Below are 14,119 nucleotides of genomic sequence, written 5' to 3'. Positions count from 1 at the left end.
GGAGGGAGGAAGGAAGGAAGGAAGGAAGGAAGGAAGGAAGGAAAAAAGGAAGGAAGGAAGGAGGGAGGGAGGAAGGAAGGAAGGAAGGAAGGAAGGAAGGAAGGAAGGAAGGAAGGAAAGACAGCAGCCCTTTCCTCTCAAGGAGAATAATTTCCTTCGGAAGCCAGCCAGGCGCTAATTAAATGCCACCCCTTGAAGGAGCTCCAGGCACTCTGGCACTGATTCCAGCTACCTCCTCTCATGCCCCCAATCTCCCCGCAATCACACGTAATTAGAGAGTGCCCGAAAGTGCTGCCAACCAGAAGCATTTAACAACTGTGTGTGCGGGTCGTCCCCAACATGGCGGACCCCCAAGGTGCTGGAACATTCCTTCCTAGGCCATTACTCAGAGGAGAGCGCTCGACACCTGCCAGTGGGTATCCAGGTGGGCATGGAGGCCCTGCCCAGAATAGTGCCAGGCCCGTGTCGCTCCTCTTCAGGGTGATGGACATGAGGACTTGGCCCCGAAGAAGGAAGCCGGGCCCCTTGCAGGCCTTACGGGATTTCTAGGCACAGAGTGGGGCGCACTGACCTTCCAGAGGGGGATTCGCACCTGGCCCCCAGCAGGGCACAAGCAGCTGAAGCAGCCTCCTCGTCTGCCAGGCCAGCGCGAGCCAGGGCTGAGTATGTGAATGGGCTGCTGCTTGGGGGGCGAGGGGGGACTTGGGGCTGTGCAGGGGCCCCCAGCGGCTCCCCCTCCTCCCCATTTCCTCGTTTCGAGCCCCGAGTTAGCAGATGGGCACGCTCCCGGGACGCCCCTCTTTTTGAAGCCCCGCTTTCCCTGGGCTCTGGGTTGGGCTTTCCGATGCCTCACTAACAGCCTGATCTGTCCTGTCTGGAAGGCTTGTATGGACCAGGCCCTGGACTCCCCAATATGGCAGCAGGGCCAGTGCCCAGAGCTCAGGTCTGGAGACAGAAGACCTGGGTTCCAATCCAGTCTCAGACCCTGACTAGCTGTGTGATCCTGGGTGGGTCTCTTTCCCACTGCCTGCCTCAGTTTCCTCACCTGTAAAAGGGGATAATACAGCACCTGGCTCTGAGGGTTGTCAGGAAGCCCCGAGAAGACACAGAGTGCCTGGCACAACAGGCATGGCAATCAGGGCTCACTCCTTCCCTTCCCCATTCCCACTGGGGGACCCCCCTCCCCACTTCCCGGGGATCTCCGCAGGTGCTGAATTCAGCCCGGGCACACGATAGCATCCTGGCATCTGCCCGTCAGACTGGGGAGCTCCCGTGTGCCGGCAGCCGCTTCGGCGTCAGACCCCCGGGCATAGTCACCTTCCGTGGCGGCAGGCTGCGTAGACCGTCCCCTCCTCGCTGCCCACCACGAAGTTGTTGACATCTCCGGTGGGGAACGCCATGCCAGTGACGGCCACAGGCTTCGACTTGTTGTACACCAGCTCCATGCTCTCCTGGCGGAGGGAGGGAGGGTCACCAGTGCCCACCTTCTGCCCGGGGGCGCCCTCGCAGCCCTGGCCACAGCTCACCCCCGAGAAGCATTCTGGGAATAGCAGTTCTTGAGAAAAAGCCCCCAAAGCCCGGAGTGCCCAGCCCCAATTGTGCCCGCTCCTCAGAGGCAGGGCTGGGAAGGTGGGCATCGGCAGAGGACAAACTTCCTCAGCGGGGGACCTGCTGGGTGCCCCCCCTTCACTCCCCCACAGACCCACCCCGGACCCTCTCCTTTCCGCTGAGGGACCCGGACTCGTCACATTTTTACAGAGGGGGAAACTGAGGCCTGTGCTCGTTGGCTACCTCTGTGAGTCTGTGCCTAAGCAGATGACACGGCCCTTGGGGCACCCCACAGAGGCTGTCAGCACCATCTTGAGCCTCCCATAGATGGTGGGGGTCGACTTTGAAAGTGCGCCCACTTGTGCCCCGCATGCAGTGAGCTCCAGCCTCCAGCCGGTGTGAGTGTGTGTTGGGGGGGGGAGGGGGGTGATCACTACTAGCTGTCAGGCTGCACTGCCCTGGGAAGAAGGTGCCCCGCTTCTACCCCGCCTCCAAGAGGCCCAACAGAGCCCACGGCCCCATGAATGGCCACCGACACCCCATTCCCATAGGAGCATGGCAACCGATGAGCCTGGGGACGTTTCAGGGGCTGCTTTGGACTCTCTAAGAGGAGGTCGAGGATGCTGGGAGGCCTCCCCCTGCCCTCCTGTGCCCTCCCCCTACCCACACCATGCCCTCCCTCTGCCCTCCCCTTTCCGTCCTCCCCTGCCCTCCCTCTGCCCTCCTCCTCCTCCTCCCACCCTCCTGGTGAGCTGGCATTCTGGCCGACTCCCTTCCAGCCTAAGGGCCACCTTGTCCCGAGGGACTCCACGGCTGGGCTGCCCAGGCTGGACTCTCACCTGTGGCGTGGAGAGCATGTCCAGGCTCCAGGAGCACAGCTTGCCGTCCGTGGAGACGGTGATGAGGTTGTGGGCATTCTGGGTGCCAACCACATTGACGCAGTAGACGGGGTGCTGTGGGCACAGAGACGCCAGGTGACGGGCAGGACCTGTGGAGGGCGCTCCGGCAGGGGCATGGGATGGTAGCTTTGCCCAGCCCCCCCCCAATCCAGGCTGCCAGCGAGGCGGGCGAGGGCAGACAAGCGACTTGGGCCTAGAAGGCCAGACAGGGCAGTCCATCAGCAGAATCGGGGCACCCAGCTGAGGGCCTCGTCCGAGGGAAGAGGTAAAGGGGGGCAACCCTCTGGCCCAGCAGCTCCGGGTCCCGGCAGGAATGGCTTCGGCCGACATCCCGCCTGCCCTGTGCCCCCAGGGAATCCCTCTCCTCGGCCTCGGCCGCAGGCTGGCGAGCCTCTTCTCCGGGACCTCCCAGGATGGAGGAGGCTTCCCTGCCTGTACTACGGGGTTTGGGTCTCCTAGCAATGTGGGGCTGCGGGAGGTCACTCCTGAGCAGGCCAATGCGGGGAACATGCGGGCAGCACAGGGAGACCCTTTGGGGCTTCCAGCAGCCTTCCGCCATGCTGTGCCCCTGACGAGGGTCAGGTCTGAGGGAGCCTGGAGCAGAGGCGAAGGGACCGGCCCTGGCCCCGCAGTGCCAAGGTTCACCTCACAGCTCCGACATTTGCTGTGATCCGGGGCAAGTCCCCTCCTCTCTAAGCCTCAGTTTCCCCATCTGTCCAATGGGTCAATGGACTATGTGGCCTCTGAGTCCTCTCCAGTCTCCAGCTCGATGACCCCCTCATCTGTACAGTAGGGCCTTGGAGCTCCCAGACAGTCGCCCCACCTCCTGAGGCAGCCCCTCTCCCCCAGGACATGGGAGGACGGCCGGGGGAGGCCTCGAGTCTTCTCCCAGGGCCAGGGGCCTGAGGGTGCCTTTCTCTTCCATGCCCACCCAAGGGGCCATCCTCGTGTGCCTCCCATGTGTCAGGCCGGGCTAGTCGAGGAAGCCGGGGCACAAGGGGCCACGTGGTTGGGCACGGAATGAGGGAGACCAGTTTGCCAGGACGGCCAGAGCCTGGGATCCGGGGCCCCGTCAGGTCTCGTTATGTCTGACTCGGGATGGGCCCGATGCGGGCGAGCTCCCCTGGCCCCCGAGGGAGGGTCGGAGCCGCAGCCGTGAAAGCCATCACGCAGCAGCCATCCGGGCCCTTGGAAACAAGGGCACCCTTTGGGCATCCTTTATCCTGAGGGCCGAGAGGGCCCCCCACCCCAGCTGCGACAGCCACCTGCCATTCTGCCAAGGGAACGCTCGGGCGCTTGTCCCATTCGTGACCGCCTGAGCCTCCTCGGCTAAATGTCGGGAATGGTTTGGAGATGTTGACTTTGGACCCCGCCGGGGGTTCGGTTGTCGCTGCGGAGCTTCTCCTCCCCTTCCAGCACGAGGGAGCCCCCCAGACCCTCGGGGAGAACCTTGGCTGGCTCCTTCCCTGAGGTCCCCGGGAGAGACTCGCCCCACAGCTAGCAGCCCGGGTCCTCTGGGCCTGGGCTCGTACGGCTCCGATTTCCCTTCGCTGATGCCCGAGGGCCAACCTCGCCCGGCGCTTCCTCTGGCTCATTGCTTCTGAGAGGGCTGGCCCGGGGGAGACCCGGCCCGGCCGCCCCGCTCACTCACCGTGTGTGCGGCCGCAGACAAGGGCGTGCGCTGCACTGGCGTCCCCCGATGACTGCGGTTATCCCAGAGGACGATCTGGCCCGAGTAGGTGCCGCCCACCACCAGGTTGGGATGGAAGCGGGCCAGGCAGACCGACATCACGGAGGACTGGGGAAGAACAGAACGGAGAGACTGTGGTCATGGGCACGAGAGAACCATGAAGGAGAAGCAGGCGCCAGCGGACAACGGGCAGCCCCCCAGGGCGGCCCGAGGTCTGCAAAGTGCCTCGCGAAGACGACTGCACGTGACCCCCACCCCGGCCCCAGGAATGTGCCAGCTAGAACGATGAGCCCCATTTTACAGATGAGGAAACTGAAGGGAGCCAGGCTAAGGAACTGCCCAGGCCCACAGCTAGCTTCCCGGGCCGGGCCTTCCTGCCTCCACGTCTAGCCCCCTACCTGCCGCACACACCATCCACTCACACAGAGACGCGTGGGCATCGTGCCAAGGCCCAAAGCCAACTCTCTCTGAAGAAACAAGATTTCTCCCAAACGGACAAGACTTGCTGATGCTCACACACAGCCTGTTTGTGTGGGAAGGGCCACCAAAGACATGTAGTCTGTCAGTCTAGCCTTTCCTGAGCATCTCCTTAAAAGCGCCATGAAGTCAGAGGATCTGTGGTAGCCTGTGAAGATGGCATGAACTCTCCCCTCACCCACTTGAGATTTAATCACCAGAAGCGTATACACCCCACTTATCCTTAAGTATGGGGAGGTCTGTGACCCACGTGTCTAGAGTGGGTGGCAACTCAGAAACCCACTGACTGCCCCCAGAGCAGTCCTAAGCAAAGCTAAAGCTGCAGTTGGTCCACGTAAAGTGGAAGGAAGGCACAGGAGGTGATGAAAGGAAAGTCTTTAAAAGTGGCAAGAACTTCCTGTGATGAGCTCTTTTACCTTCGAACTTGACCCCTGAGGAGTCCCAGCTTGGGACCTCGGACTGCTCTTCGATTTTCCCTTAGAACTGCCACGTGGGTGAGTGAAAAAAGCTGACTCCCTTTCCTGGCTTTCCTGGAGGTACTAGCCTCTGGAGAGGCCCCTCGTCTTGGAGGAGGCCTTGTGGCTAAAACCCTTGTTTAATTTACCTCTGGGCCTCCTTTGCTGGGGCCTCTGAAGCCCTGCCTGGTTTGGACCAAGCTGGAGTAATGATCTACTCTCTCTCTCTGATTTTCCTCACTTTCACTCTTTCACCTTTTATAAATAAACTATCACAAAAAGTCATTCTGACCTGAGTAACAATTTTGGTGACCACATTTTTATATATTTAGTCCAACCTTTCATTTTTAACCCTTACAAGCCTCCCTGGGCTGCCACCACATCAGGCCTGCCAGGAAGGGGAAGAAGGGCTCCTGGTCTTTGGGGGCATCTGGAAGGCCATCCAAAGCCTCAGTCTCTTCTTGGGGAAATAAGGGAACAAAACTCTGCTTTGGTATCAAGAGCCCGACAGAAGGAGGAACTGAGGAGAGGCGGAAGGGCTTTCTCGGCCCTGCGCGAGGCAGCAGAGCAGCCTCTACCTGAAGCCCTCAAAGGAGGAGGACCTGCCACTTTCTCCAGCTGTTCCAGCGGGCCCTTCTGCCATACACGTGCACCTTCCCTCGCTCCGGCTCAGAAGCCCCAGCAGCCCCCAGCAGGGCCCCCGGCCGCCTCTTCTGTTTCAGGCAGTCGGCTGCGTCTCTGAGCCTCCGTCCGTTGAGGAGGTTCCCCAGGAGGGGCCGGGGCTGGCTCTCGGGGTCTTTCCTCGCTCTCTCCACATCCTGCATTCAGTCCAAGCCGGTCCCAAGCCGCCTTCAAGTGGCCGGTAAAGCCCCTTCTAGTTTCTCAGTTACTGCAGGCCGACCGAGGGGAGGCCACCGGCCTTGGAAGCCGGGCCTGATGGCCACACGGAGCCCTGCTCCTGGGGCCACGGCTGGGTGGAAGGCCGGCGGGGCTCCCCCGGAGCACTTTGGGGCTCGCGTTCATAGACACGCTCGGCTTCTAGCTGGCCAAGAGCCATCTCGGCCGATGCTACGGAAGGGCCACCTCGCGGGGGAGGAGAAGCTCAGCCGCGCCTCTCGGCCCTCCGTCCCTCCCGAGAGCGCGGCCGACGCGTGTGGACGATCAGCGGGTGAGCTGGCCCAGGGCGTGCCGCCGCGGCCCCAAATCGGGAAGGGCGAACCCGGAGACAGAACGGCCCGACGGACGGAGAGTCCCCGGGCTCAGGGCCTTTGGGCCACGACTCCCGGAGTCCTGACGGGCCTGACGGAGGCCGCCGTGGCTGGGGCCCGTCTTGTCCTCTCGCCGCCCCTGCTGCCCACGTCCCGACGTGCCTGCGGACCCTCCAGCCGCCTTCCTCCCCTCTTTGGCCCCTGAGCCGTCGGGTCCCTTGCTGGGGTCCGGCCCCTCCTCCGAATGACTACCCGAACCCTTCTCATAGCTGCTTTCAGGAGCGCTTCCTGAGCCACGGAGGAATCTCCTGGAACTCGGCCCCTCCAGCCGATTTCTTTACATGCGGGCCGGGCCCCCAGAGCCTCCCCCAGAGCCTCCCCCAGAGCCAGGGAGGCCCCGCCATGCTCTCTGGCAAGCGTGTAGCGGAGGAAGCTGGGCAAAGCGCTCTCTGTCCACAGCCCCGCTCGTTCGGTCCCTGCAACAACGCAGGCGCTCGTATAGGCTCATTTACAGATGGGGAAACTGAGGGCAGATGAAGCCTCTTCTCCGGCAGGGGCCCCGGCACGTGATTGACGGGGGGGTGGAGGGCGCAGGAAGGAGCGGCGGCGCCGTCAGACATGAAGGATTGGGGGCCGCAGGGGCCTGTGTCCGGCCTCAGGGTCTGCTCGGATGGAGAAAGGCCGGAGCGGCTCCTCCTCGCCGGCGCTCGGCATCCCTCCCGGCCCTTCCAGGGGAGGCCCTCGCCGACGCACCGCCGGGCCCGAGGGAAGCACGAAGGTCTCGGACGAGGGTGCCCCCGGCAGCCCGGGCCGCTCTCCGGGATGGACGGCTGGACGTGGCGTGTGTGCCCTGGGCGGAAGGATGGGGCCACGATACAGGGCGGCCAGCTCGCCTATTGGGCTTGGGGTCCGTTTGGCTCTCCAGATCGCTTTCAGGACGCCGCCGGTGTCTGGCTCTGCTCCTCCCCCGCTTCTCGTGAGCTTCCCATTGAAGCCACCGCCTTCGACAAAGCGAGGGGAGCCTTACCGAAGCGGGGGCCTCGGGGGGACCTGGCCGGGGTCGCCCCGCCAGCGAGTGGCTCCAGGCCTGGCTCTCCCTCCACGATCCCCACCGACCGGAGCCTCGCTGCGTGATCCGGGGGGGCTTTCCCCAAAGCGTGGTAAAAGCGCCCCAGCCCCGGATCCCGGCGCCTCCCCCACCTACGCCAGGCCCTGCACGGGGCACTGCCATCCCGTCAGCCGGGCCGCCCCCCTTCGCCCCTCTTCCCCGGATGGGTCACCGGCAGGTCCTGCTTCTCTCGGGCCCGCTGCCCGCTCCCCTCGTCCCCTCCATCCTCTGCCAAAGGGAGACTCCGCAGCCCTGCCCCGACCCGGGGCTCGCTCTGGCCTCCAGGAGCAGAGACTCCTCTGCGGGGCCGGCAGCTGTGGCGAGCCGCTCCGCCAGAGCCCGTGGCTGGCGGCCCGGTCACACCCGGCCGTCCCTCGCCCGGGTCCCGGCGCCTTTCCGGACGTCCCCCTCCCCGGCGTGTGGCGCCCCCGAGCCCCGGGCCCAGAAGGCGAGCGCGGAGGTGTCCAGGGCGGGTGGGGGCTCCGCTTTCGGAACCCACGGCTTTGCCCCTCCTGTCCAGGGGACGGCGGCATCCTCGCACCCGCAGCCCCCGTCCCTCGGGGCACACGCCAGCCTCTTCTTCCCTCTCCTGCCACTCTGAGCCGGGGCCAGCCACGGAGCTCATCCCGCTGGAGCCCAGAGTGGCCTCCGGATCGGGCCTCCCGCAAGGGGCTCCGGGCATAGCCTGGAGGGGCGGAGCGTCCCTCTGGGCCTCGCCGCTCTCCCGGGGGCGTCCGGCTCCGCGCTCCCGCTAGCGCCCCGCTTCTGGGCCCTCGGCGCCCCCTCGCGGTCTTCGCCGTGCCCTAAAGCGCTCGGCGCCGCGCCTAGCCCCGAGCGAGCACCCTCCGCGGGCGGCCGAGAGGCGGGGAGGCTCCTCTTCGCGAGGCCCCGCTGGGCGACGCCACCCTGGCAGGCGCTCTGCCCTCCTCGTCTCCAGGCCCTCATCTGTAAAATGGGCTGGAAAAGGCAACGGCCGGCCTGTCCGGTGTCTGCCGAGAGACCTCAGAGCAGGCCCCGGAGAGGCGGAAGGCCGCGGCGCCCCCCAAGGTCCCGCTTCCTTTCCAGCCAGGAGCTTCTCCATCCGGGGTCGGAGGCGCCTCCCGCTTCTTGGGCCCCCACGTCCCTCGGCTGCCGTGTCTCGGCCTTCTTCGACCCCTGTGGACGCTCCCCCCGCCCAGACCTCGGGGGTCGGCCTTCCCTGGCCAGGGCGGCCCGTGGAGCTCCAGGGGTCCCTCCAGAAACCCCAGCGGCTCCTCCCTGCCTCTAGGATAAAACGAGGCCCCCTCGGAACCGGGCTTCCCGGCTCTTCCTCCTCCGTCTCTCGCCTCCACCCCTCGGAACGGACTGCGTGTTCGGTGCTGGCTGGCTGGGTGCTCCTCGGCTCCTCCCAAGCTGGCACGGCCTGGTGCCCCGTGCCCGCTCCCTGGGGACGCGCTCGGGGACCGCCTCGTGGCGCCTGCTGTGTCCATCCCGATGGCGCAGGACCTGGAGCCGGCTGGCCTGCCTGGGACCGGACAAGAGCTTCTCGGCGGGCTCAGGAGGTGGCTTGGGGGACCCGGGGGTCGGAAGGGGCCCCCCGAGGAAGGCCGGGACGGGCAGCCAGAGGAGACGGGCCGGGGCCGGAGCCAGGGTTCTGGCAGGGACCGCGAGGGCTGGGAAGGGGCCCGAAAGGGGTCTCCGCCGGCCGTCTCGTCCCCCCAGCCGGGGCCCTGGTGGCGAACCCCAGGAAGGAGGACCGAGAGGGGCTTCGCCTGGGCCCCCCACCCGTAAAGGGGCCGTCCGAGGGAGGAGGGGGCGACCCCGGCAGGCGCCGCCTCAGTGAGCGTCTCGGGAGGTGGAGAAGCCCCTGGGAAGGCCGAGGCGAAAGGGTTAAGCTGGTGCCCGGGCGAAAAAAAAAAAAAAAAAAACTTCCATCCTCCCCGGCCGGAACCCCCCCTCCCCTGGAAGAAGGGGTAACCCGATCCGCCCCTCCCCCCGCGCAACTGCCGTCCTTGGCCTTCGTCCAAGCCCACAGACTGTGGGAGAGTCCGGGACGGGCGGCCGCGGCCCGATGAGCCCCCCCTCGGCCGCCCCCCCCGCCCTTCTCTCCACGTGACTGGGGGGCCCTCCACGAGGGGGGGTGCCGGAGCGTCAGAGGCTTCTCTCCTCCCACGTCACTGAGCCGGGCATCCGAGGCTCCCGGGAGGACGGGGGCCGGGAGGGGGAGCTCAGCCCAGTGAGAAGGGGGCAGCCCCAGAGCCGGGGGTCCCCCTTCCCTCGAAGAGGGCATCTGAGGGGCGCCAGTCCCTCTTCCCGGGCTCCGGCCTCGGCCTCCGGCTCCCTCTGCCACGATCAGGACCCCAGAAGTGCCTCCGCACGTGGGAGGCTGGTGGGATTCGCCTCCGTGTCTCTGCCTCCTGGGTGCCGCGTGCCGTCAGCGCCGGATGAGAGACGAGAAGCCGAGGCAGCTGCGCGGTGAGGCTGAGCCGGGACACGGCCGGGCCCAGGACACGTTAGGCCTCGGCCTCGCTCGCTCCCCACGTCGGAGGCCGCTCCCCGGCTCCCCGGCCTCACTTCTCTCGCAGCGCCTTCTGCCTCCTCCTCGGGGCCGGCCCTCGTCCCCTCACACCGCCCCGGCGGGCACCGGAGGCCCAGCTTCGGCTCCTGCGGCCGATCCGGCCCCCCAGGAAGTGCCCCACCAGCCCGCGGGCTCCCCGAGGCTACTGAGGGGGAAGGGCCGGCCTGCCGGGCCGCCCAGACCGCCCAGGAAAGAGCTCCGGGGCCGGCACCGCTCTGGGCCCCGCCTGGACGCCCGGCAGGAGGAGGCAGACCAGGCAAGGCTCGAAGGGCCTCAGTTTGTCCGCTCCGGACAATGGACGGTGGGAGAAGGCTCGACCGGGACCATTTCTTGGTGGGATTCCCAGCGGCCAGCACACATTTCCAGCAGGGCCCACGAGAGCTCCGGCCATGGCAGGAGACGCTGCCCAGAGCCCCGGGAGCTGGCGCTGCTGCGACCGCGTCCTCCCTGCCTCGAAGCGTAAGCAGCGACACGGAGCGCCTCCCGCGGGCCGGGCACGGCACACGCGCCACAGCGGAGCGTCGCCCCAAAGCGGTCTGGAGCCACCTTAGAGAGGGGAAGCGGAGGCTGCGCAGGGGGTGACTTGCCCAGGGCCACACGGAGCTTCCTCCGTTCCTGAGGCCACATTTGAACGGGGGGCTTTTGGCCTCCCCACGGCGGGGCCCCCAGCTGCCGCCCCCCCCAGTCCTACTGACAAGGCCCGACGATGACCCTCGACGAGGCCAGGCCCGGAGAGGGAGGGGGCCGAGCCTTCCAGGAAGCTGCGCCAGCGGCTCGCCGGGTCACTGAACGAGGCAGCGGTGAGCTGGGAGCGAGCCCAGCCTGTGAGGCCCGACTCTCTGTCCCCTCGGCTAACCACAAGACCACAGCCCTCCCTCCCGCTGCCCCGAGCCCCCCCGAACCCAGAGCCTTGGCTGAGGTCAGCCCCGAGGCGAGGCTTCCTAGAGGGGCAGCCGAGGGGGGGCCAGGCCAGACCCCCACTCCCTCCCCTTTGCCAAAGGTTCGACGTGTGTGTGTGTGTGTGTGTGTGTGTGTGTGTGTGTGTGCCTCCTCTCTCCCTCTGTCTGTCTCTGTCTCTGTCTCTGTCTCTCTGTCTCTCTCTCTTTCTCTGTCTCTCTGTCTCTCTCTCCATCTCTGTCTCTCTCTGTCTCTCTGTCGCTCTGTCTCTCTGTCTCTCTCTCTCTGTCTCTCTGTCTCTGTCTCTCTGTCTCTCTCTCTCTCTTTCTCTGTCTCTCTGTCTCTCTCTGTCTCTGTCTCTCAGTCTCTCTCATCCTTTTGGCAGGAGCCCAAACACCCTGAATCGGGGCAATGGCAGCCCAGGAGGGAGGCCGAGCCCCTCGGTGCCGCCCCCCAGGCCGTGTCACGTGGAGGTGCGTCCCTGCCCCTCTGGGTTCCGCTGAGCGGGGCGGCCCCTGGCCTGGCCTGAGCTGGCCGCCTTCTCCAGGCAGGGGAATGAAACAGAAAAGGGCTGAGCAGAGGCCGGCTTAGCACAGACGTGAAGGCCGGCCCGAGCGGCAGCCGAGGCACCCCCTGGGCTGAGGATGCGGGAAGCCTTCTGGGTCTCTGCAGAGTCCTCCCCGGGGAGGGGGACCCCCGGGGGCCGGCCTGGCTCTGGGCACCCAATGCCCTGCCCGCTGCTCCCCTCCACCCTCGGGGAAGGGCCGGCCAGCCGTGCGAGGGGATCCTGGTGCAGCACCGCCGGGCTGTCCGGGCTGTCGGAAAGGACGAGTTGCGGAAAACCCAGGAAGATGTCCACGAGCGGATGCCGAGGGCGGGAGCGGAAGCCGGAGAAGACGGGAGCCAGCGACGGCGCTGTCGGGAGGGTGTTCTGCGGGCAGTGACGCAGCTCCCGGTCATGGTGACGACCTGCGACCACGCCGGAGGAGCCTCTGTGGAAGCGGCTCGTCCCCTCCAGAGACTTTTCACTTTTTTCTTTTTCTTCCTTTTTTGGTTTGGATTTGTGGCAACGTGGCGGACACAGAGACGTTTGTGGGACTTCCTATTCCTCGTCTTCTCCATTGGGGGGGGGGGGTTTGGATGGACGGACAGACGGACGGAGGGGGCTCAAGAATTTGAATCTGGGGGGCCTCTGGGTAGCTCCATGCATGGAGAGTCAGGCCTAGAGATGGGAGGTCCTGGGTTCGAATCCGGCCTCAGACACATCCCAGCTGGAGGACCCTGGGCAAGTCACTTGTCCCCCATGGCCCAGCCCTGACCCTCTTCTGCCTCAGAGCCGATGCCCAGCAGTGACAGTAAGGCGGGCGCGAGGTTTAAATAAAAAGAAGAAAGAATTCTAAACTGAAGAGCTTAAGACCCGAATGGAAAAGGGGAAGAAGACGGCATCCCCGGGGGGGGCTGTGCTGGGCCCCCCCAGAGCCCCGGCTCCCCCCGGGGGCAGCGCCCTGACCCTCCCCCGCCCCGGCCCTGCTCCCTAGCCGGGCCCCGGACGCAGGAGCCACAGAGCCATGGAGGGAGGGCCAGCCGGAGCCATGGTGAGGGGCCACGGCGAGGGGCCACAGTGAGGGGCCACGGCGAGCGCCCAAGGGCTCCCGGCGGCTCTCCGGGCCTGGGAGGGCCGCCGCCTGCTCAGTGATGGGCAGGGCAGGAGGGCCTCTCCGGGGTTCGCCCACACGTCCCCCGCTGGCCCCCCGCGCCCGAGGGAAGGAAGCCGGCCTGAGGTCGGGACCACAGAAAAGCTCCCAGTCCGCCCCGCCTCCAAGCCACATTCGGACCCGACCCTGGCGAGGCGCGCCGCAGGGGCCCCTGCCCTGACCCCGAGAGGGCTCCGGCAGGCACAGGGGCCACCGGAGAGGCCACTCTCTGTCCGGAGGGAGCCGGGTGCGAGATGCAGCCTCGCGGGCAGGCCGGGGAGGGCGGAGCGGGGGGCCGCGCTGGGCAGTGCCACGGGCCGGGGCAGCCTACCTGGCAGTGGAAGACGTACTCCGGCGTGGTCTTCTTGAACTTCATGTTCCAGACCAGGGCGACCCCGTCGGGCTCGTGGGGGGCGTCCTCGTTGCTGTTATACGATGCCACCATCAGCTCGGGGTACTGACGAGAGAGGTCACACAGCGGACGGTCAGTCCGGCCGGGCTCGGCGGCCCCCTCGTGCGCCCTTTCTCGGTCGAGGAAGCTGGGCTCGGGCCCTCGACGCGGGGGCTTCCTCTCGCCTCCAGGATCCAACAGAAATCCCGGCCGGCCCCTTCGGCCTCTCCAGGCTTCTGGGCCTCCCCCTGCTCCCCACCCACCCTGGGAGGAGGCAACCCCACATCTCCCGCCTCCAGGCGTTTGCCCCGGCTGTTCCCGACTCTAAACGTCAGCGGGTCCTACCCCCTACGGAGCACCCGCTGTGTGCGCGCCCGAGCGAGGCTCTGAGGCTCTCGAGGTCTCCGGGAGGGCCAGACAAGCTGCCCAAAGGGAGCCCGAAGGCCATCGACAGAGGCCTGGGGGAGGCTCCCCCATGAGGTGGGCCTTCCAGGAAGGGGGCACCGGCAGGGCAGACGCCTGGAGAGGAGAGATGGCACGAGGGCTGAGAGGCCGGAAAGGCAGGGGGTGCACGTAGGCAGGACGGCTGCCCACCACAGCCAGGCCCAGGCTGCCCACGTGGCTTTGGAGGGGCGGAACTGGAACTCAGCACTTGGGGCTCCTGAGGGGCCTCTCGTTACCCCGTGCCCAGCCTGCTGGCAGGCTTCCTGACGGGGCCAAGCCGGTCCTCAGGCCTCAGAGCAGGATCCATTCGTTCTGCTCCGCAGCCCCACCAGAAGAGCCCCGAACTCGCCTCCCTCTAGGGAGGGTCTGAAGGCAGGCGTCGGGGGGCTGCTCTAAGGGAAGCACCTCGGGGTGCCCCGGCCCACGCCGAGAGCCAGCCTTGCCCTCCCGGGGCTTCCGCCGTGCGTGTGCCCAAAGGGCGGGCGGAGCAACAGGCGTCCAGGCACAGCGCTCGTGCCGTGCCCGCCCTCTCGCAGGCGGCACCCTCCCAGGCCCCGTGCCCCCTGTGCCCCCTGCGCCCCCTCACCCCCCATGCCCCCTGTGACCCCGTGACCCCGTGACCCCACGCCCCCTGCGCCCCCCACACCCCCCGCGCCCAGGCCATGTTCTCCGGCATTCAGCAGCCGGCCCGGGCCTCTTCCCAGCATGCCCCCCGCCACGCGGCCGCTCGGCCGTGCCAGCAAGGAGGCCG

At 66.7% G+C, this 14,119-nt stretch overlaps 1 protein-coding gene across 1 annotated transcript in view; it reads right to left on the bottom strand.

The window, feature by feature from the left end:
- The window catches only part of LOC123249262 (cytoplasmic dynein 1 intermediate chain 1-like), a 30,093-nt gene extending 16,018 nt beyond the window's left edge, over positions 1 to 14,075 (bottom strand). The window contains exons 1-7 of the mRNA XM_044678241.1: positions 13,774 to 14,075; positions 13,429 to 13,546; positions 12,865 to 13,188; positions 4,099 to 4,245; positions 2,388 to 2,501; positions 1,318 to 1,451; positions 572 to 635 (exon numbers count right to left, since the gene is read on the bottom strand). Of these exons, the coding sequence (XP_044534176.1) occupies positions 572 to 635; positions 1,318 to 1,451; positions 2,388 to 2,501; positions 4,099 to 4,245; positions 12,865 to 13,188; positions 13,429 to 13,546; positions 13,774 to 14,075 (1,203 nt within the window). The remainder of the gene's footprint in view (positions 1 to 571; positions 636 to 1,317; positions 1,452 to 2,387; positions 2,502 to 4,098; positions 4,246 to 12,864; positions 13,189 to 13,428; positions 13,547 to 13,773) is intronic.
- Between the last annotated feature and the right edge of the window lie 44 nt (positions 14,076 to 14,119).

The sequence above is a fragment of the Gracilinanus agilis genome, chromosome 5 (assembly GCF_016433145.1).
Source record: "Gracilinanus agilis isolate LMUSP501 chromosome 5, AgileGrace, whole genome shotgun sequence".
Lineage (NCBI taxonomy): Eukaryota > Metazoa > Chordata > Mammalia > Didelphimorphia > Didelphidae > Gracilinanus > Gracilinanus agilis.
Note: the sequence above shows the minus strand (reverse complement) of the source record. Positions and strands in the feature narration are given on the sequence as shown.